Source organism: Rhinoraja longicauda, chromosome 43, assembly GCF_053455715.1.
Source record: "Rhinoraja longicauda isolate Sanriku21f chromosome 43, sRhiLon1.1, whole genome shotgun sequence".
Lineage (NCBI taxonomy): Eukaryota > Metazoa > Chordata > Chondrichthyes > Rajiformes > Arhynchobatidae > Rhinoraja > Rhinoraja longicauda.
In genome coordinates, this window is record NC_135995.1 from 7059561 (window position 1) to 7069985 (window position 10425).

Genomic DNA, 10425 nt, shown 5'->3' on the forward strand with positions numbered 1-10425 from the left:
CAGCAAATAAGTGCCAGTTCAAGGACTCTAAGTGACATGACATTGTTTGAGCAATCAAGATGACTTGCTGATTGCAACTGTTACTGAGGAGGAGAATCTGGAGATAGTGAAGTGTTGAAACGGCTTGATGATCACAATATAAAGTTGAAAAGAACCAAATGTGCATTCTTACAGACCGAAATAATGTATCTTGGTTTGAAAGCGGATCAACATGGACTACATAACATAACATAACATAACATAACAACACTTTATTGTCACTCGGCACAACACCGAGCGAAATTTCAGCAGTCACACAAAATACAGCAAAAAAGAAAAGAACACAGGACACCCGACCCCAACACAAACATCCATCACAGTGACTCCAAACACCCCCTCACTGTGATGGAGGCAACAAAACTTCCCCTCTCTTCCCCCCGCACCCACGGACAGGCAGCTCGACCCCTACCGAGGCAAACGACACGCACAGCCCCCGCAAGGGGATGGAAGGCCCCCCGGCCGAGCCGCCCCGGGCACCGAAACGTCCCGCGGCCGCACCGGGCGATGTTAAGTCCAGCGGCCGAGCCGCACCGGGCACTGAAACGTCCCGCGGCCGAACAGCGCTGACGATGTTAAGTCCAGCGGCCAAGCCGCACCGGGCATTGAAACGTCCCGCGGCCGAGCCGCACCGGGCATTGAAACGTCCCGCGGCCAGGCCGCACCGGGCACTGAAACGTCCCGCGGCCACACCGGGCGATGTTAAGTCCAGCGGCCAAGCCGCACCGGGCACTGAAACGTCCCGCGGCCGAGCCGCACCGGGCACTGAAACGTCCCGCGGCCGCACCGGGCGATGTTAAGTCCAGCGGCCGAGCCGCACCGGGCACTGAAACGTCCCGCGGCCGAGCTGCGCCGGCGATGTTAAGGCCCGCAGCCGAGCCGCACCGGGCACTGAAACGTCCCGCAGCCGAGCTGCGCCGGCAATGTTAAGGCCCGCAGCCGAGCCGCACCGGGCACTGAAACGTCCCGCAGCCGAGCTGCGCCGGCGATGTTAAGGCCCGCAGCCGAGCCGCACCGGGCATTGAAACGTCCCGCAGCCGAGCTGCGCCGGCAATGTTAAGGCCCGCAGCCGAGCCGCACCGGGCACTGAAACGTCCCGCAGCCGAGCTGCGCCGGCAATGTTAAGGCCCGCAGCCGAGCCGCGCCCCGGCCAGTGAAGGAAAAGAATGAAGCTGCAGCAAATGAACCAACACCACAGAATGTGTCTCAACTTCGCTCCTTCCTGGGTATGGTACAGTATTACTCATGCTTCTTACCCGAGTGAGCAACAAAGCTAGCTCCTCTTCACAAGTTGTTGAACAAGGATAAAAAATGGCAATGGTCCAAAGAGCAACAAAATGCTTATGATGCATGTAAGAAGAACTTGACCAGTGATGCATTACTTCTTTACTCCGATACAAATCGTGAGTTAAAGTTAGCTTGTGATGCACCTAGTTGTGGGGTAGGAGCTGTAATTTCCCATGAAATGGAACATGGACAAGAAAAGCCAAGAGCATTTGCAGCACGCACACTTATTCTTGGTCCTCGGTCAGCAATACCTGCAATGGCAGCCTCGAGGATGCAGCGATGGGCAGTTCTCCTATGACTACAGCTCAAAAGAAAATGCTATCGCTGATGCATTGTTGCGTTTGCCTCATGAGGAATCAGATGTGGGCACTGAAGGTGCTATCCACATCACAGAAGCTGTGGACTATGACTTTCCAGTCACAGCAGCTGAAATTGCTGCTGAAACTCAAAAGGACACAGTGCTAAAACAAGTCTATGAACAAACTTTATGTTAACTTATGTTTATGTTAACTTTTATTTAGATGTGTGTCTTGTTGCATTTTGTTTAGTATGGCTGTATGGTAATTCGAATTTCACTGTACCTTGACTGGTACATATGACAATAAACTGACCTTGAACCTTGAACATTGTGTGGATGATCAGAAATAAATCCATGTACTAATTAACTAAAACCTGATCACAATAGACGACATGAACTGTCATGTGAGCAAGGGTGTATTAAATCAGGTCACAGAGTAGTAGTACCCAATTCTTTAAGACAAAGATTACTTATAGAACTCCATAGTGAACACACACGTATTGTGGGAATGAAGTCCTCAGCCAGGGGTTACATGTATTGGCCAGGATTGGACAATGACATAGAAGCAATGGCAATCAAATGTAGTACCCATCAGTTGTGTAGAAGTAGGCCTGCCCAAATCCATTTGTAAATATGATCTTGGCCTCCTAGACTCTTTCAGAGGGTTCATGTGGATTTCTGTGAACACGGGAATGATAATTTTCTTGTTTTGGTAGATTGCCACTCAAAGTGGATTGAGGTGGTACATATGGGTACAAACGCAACAACAGAAAGCTCAATAGACGCATTGTGGTCTATCTTTGCATGTCATGGATTACCTGAAGAGCTTGTCTCTAACAAGGGCCCCCAATTTCATGCTGCACTGTTCCAAACTTTCATGGAGCTAAATGGTATCAACTTATCATCCGGCCTCTAAAGGTGCAGCCACAACGTCAGTCAGGAAAGTCAAAGGAGCTCTCAAGAAACATGTTCTTGAAGTGGATTCTATATTCAGTATGTCACAGCGGCTAGCTAGTTTCTTACTGAAATATCGTAGCACGCCACAATCTACCACAGGGTATATGGCAGCTGAACTTATGAAAAGAAGGCTCAGAACTAGACTGTTCGGTTCTACCTAACCTATCTCCTAAGGTTGAACTCAAATAATCTGATCAGAAACGTCATTATGGTGGAAGTTAAAAAAATGTAGGCTCAATACCCTTGATCATGTTTGTGTTCTTGTCGTGGTTACCGGTGTTCAAAATGAAGCAGATGACACGGAGAATTCTTCAAGAAGTTAAAAGCCTTTATTTGCAAACAACGGCTGGAACAATCAGGATGTCAACCATCTGACTGCCCACTTAGTACATCGGGCAGCCTATTTTTATAGGATTCTTTCAGCCTTATCTTCTTTTCCTTATCTCGCCCTCACACTCCTCTTTACAGTTATTCATCTCTTTGTAGTCACCCTGTTTACCCTACCACCATTAAACCCCACTCATTGATGAATGTCTGTATTCCCTAAAATGTTTCCTTCCACTCTGCCACCATTAAACTTTCAAGTAATCCCCCACTCATTGATGGATGTCTGTATTTCCTAAAATGTTTCCTTCCACCCTTATCTTCTATCCTGGTTCACCCATCAATGTTTCTCCTCCTCCTGAGCAGCAGTTACAGACACGTGTCAAGGAATGTCTAGAGTGCCTTAATTAGTTACAGAGAGGCACCTAATGCCTAAGTAGTTACAAACCTTAAACAACAATGTCTAATGTATAAAATAATATCGTATTATCTCCCATATTTCCCCCCTTTGAGACCTACACGGTCTCACAGAAAAAGAAAACCACAAAAATGCACATGTTGTTAACTGAAATCATAAATCCACTCTCAACCATTAGCCCCCCAACTTAGGATTTTATAAATAATGTGCAGTTTGTCAGTGTTCTCCTTCCATCATGCTAATATCCTGGGTCACTCGGCCAAAAACCTACCCCCATATGTCTAGGGTAGGAAAAAAAGACCCAGCTTCCCTTACAACTACGTTCTTAGTAATTCTCCAGAGTAAATTGCTCATCAGTATAGTATTCGATCGGAGGGATCTGTTTCTTTTGGAGGTGAATTGTGCCTGTATCCTGGACCAACGGCAGCTGATTCGCAGTAGCTTTCACTAGAAGAGATTTAATACATGGAAAAACACAACACAATACAATAGCAATTATAAGTAGGGTGATTCTGATAGTCATCCCGACCTTAACCAACCACGCTCCCCATCCGCCTAGAATGTTTTCTAGCCAGCCAAAGAGTTGGTGCCCGTAACCTATATTCTGTTTAACCTCTTTCCTCAGATTTCTCAATTTTTCCATTGCTTTAGTGAAAAGTCCATCCGGACTGGTGTTATTGGGTATAAACGTACAACAATGTTCCCCAAAAAGGACACAGACCCCTCCTTTTTCAGCCAGTAACCAATCCAGGGCCTGCCTGTTTTGCCATGCCATTCTGCTAGTGGCATCAAGCTGTTCCCCTAAGGCTGATAGTGCATCCTCAGTGTAATTAATGAACCTTTGCTGATTGTAATAAATGTAATTGATCCATTCTGTGTTTTTCGCAGGCGTGATCCAAAAAAATATTGATTCCAACCCCGCAGTAATCTCATTTCTAGCTTTGAATTCATTGGGGATTCCTCTTGGTTGCCCTATCACATCCAGGTGGACGCCCTTGGGCATTTGGTCAAACGCTCTCTTCTGCCGAGTGTTCTCAAATACCTCTTGTGATGCCTCCTGTGGGCTGATCACGAGGACTGATTGGACTAACATCACCCTTGCACATAGCCAAGTCCAGCTACGTGGAAGTACATTCTTGGGGCCACCTCCGCACATCCAGAATCTATCTGCTATGGCTATATCTGCTCTCAAAATAGCGTCACATCTTGGCAGTAGGACAACACCAGTGTGCATGGGCACCCCTACAGCAAGCTGACTCGGATTTTCCTGGTTGCATATCCAGATCTTTTTACAATTGCCCGGTAATTTCCCTACTGGACGTCTGCCGTTTAATGCAGAATAACACTCAAATTGTTCCGCTTCATTTATCTTAACCCCTTGCGGTGGCATGGGGTAGGTTTTCCTGACCTGTGTAAAGTTCCATACATCACAGTACTCTGAGGGCATCACTTGGGATGATCGTGCTTCATTTAGACACTCGATTGGGCAGTAATAATCAACATACCAATGTTCTATGTCCGCTGAAGGGTCGTCTAATCTTGTACAATGCGTAAAGTTGTGAGGGTCTGGTATGGCCAGTATTTGTTCTTTCGCTTTGGAGCATACGATACATTGTGATCGTTGCATAGTGTGTGCCGTGTACTGTGCCCATTTATGCCAATCATTAGTGGTCGCTGTGCGCCATGCAACTAAGTTATGTGAGTCATCGCCATCCCTATCCTCAATGTTCCTTCGATTCCGCCTCTGTTCCCCTAACTCTAGCAGGGTAGTATTAGGACCAGTCTGGTTCCACCCAGTCCAAAGCTGTGAAATCGAGGACTCCCAGATCTGATTCGGGAGAGGCACGGTCTGCTTAGGGAGAAGCATTATTGTCCGCCACCCTGTCACCCCTGTCCACATTGTCGCGAGGAGGACAGACGCCCACAACCTCATCTTCAACAACCTCAGAGTCACTAATGTCCCCCAAGACTTCCTTTATGATCTGGTCAATGCTTGATCCTTCCCCTGCATTTTCGTTCTCACGCTCGCTTACCCCTTCTCCTGTATTTTCGTTCTCTTGCCTGTTTACCTCAAGGTGATTCACAGGTTGTGCCTGTGGGACAGTCCTTGTACAATGATTGAGATGGTACCACGTGGACCGGCCCTCTACCTGAACAGCAGTCGGTGAGGCCTTAATTACTGTGAACGGTCCTTCCCTTCTCGGCTCATTCCACCTTCGTCAAAAGGCTCGCACATAGACCTGAATTCCGGGTTTAATAGGTCCTTCGTCCTGGTCTGCCTCTGGCTCCTTTTGCTTTTCCTGTGTGTAAATAGACGTGTATCATAGTTAACTGTTGCATATATTGTTTCAGTTCTACCTCTAATTGCTCCAAACTTGGTCCCTTGTAAGGACCTCTCCATTTGGGTATTGGCATGGGTCTGCCAGTGAGCATCTCATGTGGTGTTAAATGAGTTATTGGATTAGTTTGCATGCGACAGCTCATTAATGCCAATGGCAGGGCATCAATCCAATTGAACTTTGTAGTTGCGCAAATCTTGTTTAATTTAGCCTTCAATGTTCCATTAACTCTTTCTACCATACCCTGAGATTGAGGGTGGTACACACACCCAAATCTTTGTTTCACTCTCAGGGCTTGGAGCACCAACTTAACTGTTTTTTTGAATAAAAGCCGCTCCATTGTCGGAACTGATTTCGGTTGGTATACCGAATCATGGGATTACCTCATTTGTCAGAAACTTGACTACAGTTCCTGCACCTAAATCCTTAGACGGTTCTGCCTCTACCCATCTGCTAAATCTATCAATTACTACCAGCATATACCTTTTCCCTCTTACTTTTTTCAGCATGTCCACATAGTCAATAACCAGGTGCCTAAATGGTCCTTCGGGCACAGGTATATGTCCTATAGGTGTTGTTATTCCCTTTCTAACATTGTGTCGAGCACATATCTCACATTGTGACAAAATGTAATTTACTGAAGCCTGTAGATAGGGTGACCAAAATCCATCTCTCTTTATCTTCCTTAACACTTCCCCCCTTGCACAGTGGTCTAGCCCATGCGCTTCTGAGATGAGAATGGTCAGCAGAGGTGTAGGTGCTACCAGCAAACCTTCGTCCGTAGTCCACAGGCCCTCTGCATTCTGTTTGGCTCCCCTCTGTCTCCACATTATTTGTTCAGCTAAAGTAGCCCTACCTTGCATTGCAATTATATCCTCCTGTGTGGGTTGCGGGCTCAAATCTACCTGCGGGGCAATAATGGCTGATTGGCATCCAGATGCTTTTCTGGCTGCTTCGTCTGCGGCATGATTGCCCTTTGTGATCATGTCGTTTCCCTTTTTATGTGCCTGGCATTTAACGATAGCTAGTGCCTTAGGTTTAGTCAGTGCCCCTATTAGGTCTGAAATTTGCTGAAAATGCTGTATGGGGTCCCCATTGCTTTTCTTGAAGCCACGCTGCTTCCATACTGCCCCAAACAGGTGACAGACCCCATGTGCATATGCTGAATCTGTGTAAATGTCAACTTTCTCACCCTCCATCATTTCACACGCTGTTGTTAAAGCCTTAATCTCTGCTAACTGGGCTGAATAAGGTTGTGGGCAAGCTTCTAATCCGATTGTTTGAAAACCTGATTGGTCCTGCTGCACTACTGCAAATCCTGCATGATTGCCATCATAATCCTTATAGCATGAACCATCCACAAACAAAACTTTCTTGTCCTCATCATTCAATGGTTCTGATTGTAAGTCCGCCCTTAATTTAGAAAAAACCATCGTTTCCCCAACGCAATCATGGGGTTCCCCCTCATAGTTAAGTGGAACATAATCAGCTATGTTACTTGTGGTGCATCTTTGTATTGTAATGTCTGGGAATGTCAACAGCATTTGAAATGCTATTATTCTGGCTGGTGTTAATACAAACTTCCCCTTCTCCAACAGCTCTACTACTTTATGGTGTGTATATATAGTTACAGGATAGCCCATGGTTATAGATGAGGCTTTGTTGTACGCATAGTGCAACGCAGCCAGTCCCTGATAGCAGGGTGGGTAACCCTGCGCCACCTCATCCAATTTTGTACTGTAGTATGCCACAGGCTGCTTAGCTTTACCTATGCCTGTTTCCTGCGTCAGTACTGCTGCAGCATAGCCCTCCTGCCTGTTGGAAACGTATAAGTGAAAGATTCTCTCATAATTTGGCAGGGCCAGGGCTGGGGCTGACTGTAACTCTCGCTTAATGGTGTTAAAAGCTGTCTCCGCCTCCTCATTCCATTGTAAAATGTTTCTAAAATTTGTGTGTCCTGCTTCCTTCAGTATTTTTCTCAATGGCATCACAATTTCAGCATATTCTCCAATCCAGTCTGAGCTATATCCAGACATTCCCAAAAATGTCATCATTTGCTTTACTGTCCGAGGCTTGGGAGCTTTAATTATTGCCTCAATTTGATCTGGTGCTATAGCCTTTACTCCCTTGGAGATCAACCGTCCTAAATATTCTACCTGTTGCTTACAGAACTGCAACTTTTTCCTGGACACTTTATGGCCTCCGTCTGCCAGCCTTTCTAAAAGAGTCAGGGTGTCTTGCTCACATTGCTCCTCACTTTCAGAGCAGACCAACAAATCATCCACATATTGTATTAATGTTCTACGTAGGGATATACCTTCCAAATCTGCCTTCAGTACCTGATTGAAAACATGAGGCGAGTGTTTAAATCCCTGCGGCATCCTAGTATAAGTATATTGAATGCCCCTGTAAGTAAATGCAAACAAAAACTGGCATCTTTCCGCTAACAGCACGCTAAAGAATGCTGAGCAGAGATCAATCACTGAAAAGTACGCTTCCTCCGATGGAATGTTAGTCAGCAGTGTGTGTGGGTTTGGAACCACTGTTGGCCAATCTCTCACTACCTCATTGACTGCTCGTAGATCATGCACTAATCTCCACCTTGATTTGTCTGCTTTTAAAACTGGTAATAGCGGGGTGTTACAGGGACTTTTTGTTCTAACAAGTACTCCCGCTTCCAACAGACCCTGTATAGTTATTGCTATGCCTTCCTCTGCTTCTGGCTTTAAGGGGTATTGTGGTCTCCTTGGCGGAATCGCCTCTTGTTTTAGTTCTATTTCTACTAGGTTTGCGGATTTCACTTTCCTGACATCTGTATCATGCTGTGACCATAAGCCATGTGGCAGCCTGTTGAACATGTTTTCCTTTGTCTGACCTTCTCCCTTCTGTACTAAAAAGAGATGGTGCTGGGGGCTAATTTCAACCTCTTTTGTTGTTCCCATCATATCTATGCTCACCTCTATCTTGACATAATTATCGTCCTCAGATTTCCATACCTTTGGTGTAATTTTTTTCCAGTTAACCATAGTGTTTACTTGCTTCATCATGAGCCCCAAGTCCCTGGACTGATGTCCCTTATTTACTAGTAATGTCACATGAGGTGCAGCTCCTGGCACCCTAAACCACTTGTCAAGAAAGATGTTCCCTTTAATTTGCAAGGCTGCCCCTTGTTTTCCAATTATTATGGCTTCTGCCCTTAGGTGCTGCTGGCCGCATACTCCCAGGCACCACAACCTTTCCTGCTCTATGCCCTGGGTCTCGTCAAAACGTACCGTACAATGTAGCTCAGTCTTCGGCGGGGTTGCTTCAGGTAATATTGTCATAATAATATAATAATATTCATTTATTGTCATTGCAACGAGTACAACGAAATTTAAAAATAGCCAATCCTGACGGTGCGTACAAACATATATGCAATAAATGCAAAAACAAATAAATACATAAATACAATTAAATACAATTATATTAAGTACAAGATTTTTTAACGGTGTTGCCTAGTGCAAAGGTAGTTGCCTAGTGCAAAGGTAGTGTTCAGTTCTCGTATGGCCCTGGGGTAAAAACTGTTCTTAAGTCTGTTTGTTCGGGATTTGATCGACCTGAAACGTCGACCAGAGGGCAGATGAACAAACAGACGGTGGCCGGGGTGGGATGGATCTTTTATTATTTTGCCTGCTCTACTGAGGCAGCGTAGTCTGAACAGGTGCTCCAGGGAGGGCAGTGAGCAGCCGATGATCTTCTGGGCCGTCGTGATGACCCTCTGAAGGGCCTTCCTGTCCTTTTCTGAGCAGCTGGCATACCATGTGGTTATACAGTATGCCAGCACACTCTCGATGGAGCAGCGATAGAAGGACAACATGAGCTTCTCCTGCAGGTTGGTTTTCCTGAGGATCCTCAGGAAGTGGAGTCTCTGCTGTGCCTTCTTTACTGTGGTGATGGTGTTGGTAGACCAGGTAAGATCCTCTGCGATGTGCGTACCCAGGAACCTGAAAGCTGGTACCCTTTCCACACAGACCCCATTGATGTAGAGTGGGTCGTAATCTCCACTGGTATTTCTAAAGTCAATTATAAGTTCCTTTGTTTTGGAGGAGTTCAGGACCAGATTGTTCACTGAACACCATGCTGCCAGCCTTTGGATTTCATCCCTATAGGCTGTCTCATCTCCTTCTGAGATGAGTCCAACCACAGTCGTGTCATCCGCGAACTTGATGATGGTGTTGGTGGGATGGGTGGGGGCGCAGTCGTGAGTGTAGAGGGAGTAAAGGATGGGGCTCAACACACAGCCCTGTGGTGAGCCGGTGCTCAGTGTAATGGTGGAGGAGAGGTGAGGGCCTATTTTGACGGTCTGGGGGCGGTTGGTCAGGAAGTCCTTGATCCATTGGCAGATGGTTTGGGAAAATCCAAGGTCGGAAAGTTTGGTGACCAGTCTGCTCGGGATGACCGTGTTAAAGGCAGAGCTGAAGTCGAGGAAGAGCATCCTCACATAGCTCCCCTGGTGTTCAAGGTGGGTCAGTGCAGTGTGAAGAGCAGTGTCGATGGCATCCCCTGTAGACCTATTTGCTCTGTAGGCAAACTGGTGTGGGTCGAAGGTGGGTGGGAGGCTGGCTTTGATGTGCTGCAGGACCAGTCTCTCGAAGCACTTTGTGATGACCGGTGTGAGTGCTATCGGACGGTAGTCGTTAAGACCGCTGATGACAGACTTTTTCGGCAGTGGGATGATTGTGGCGGACTTCAGGCAGGGAGGGATGGTGGATTTTAAAAGGGACAGG

The 10425-nt window shown here is 46.5% G+C and overlaps 1 protein-coding gene across 1 annotated transcript in view; it reads left to right on the forward strand.

The window, feature by feature from the left end:
* The first annotated feature begins 1508 nt into the window (after window positions 1-1508).
* LOC144612206 (collagen alpha-3(VI) chain-like) overlaps window positions 1509-10425 on the forward strand; it is a 72979-nt gene continuing 64062 nt past the window's right edge. Inside the window, exons 1-2 of the mRNA XM_078431763.1 lie at window positions 1509-1812; window positions 4209-4532. Of these exons, the coding sequence (XP_078287889.1) occupies window positions 1509-1812; window positions 4209-4532 (628 nt within the window). The remainder of the gene's footprint in view (window positions 1813-4208; window positions 4533-10425) is intronic.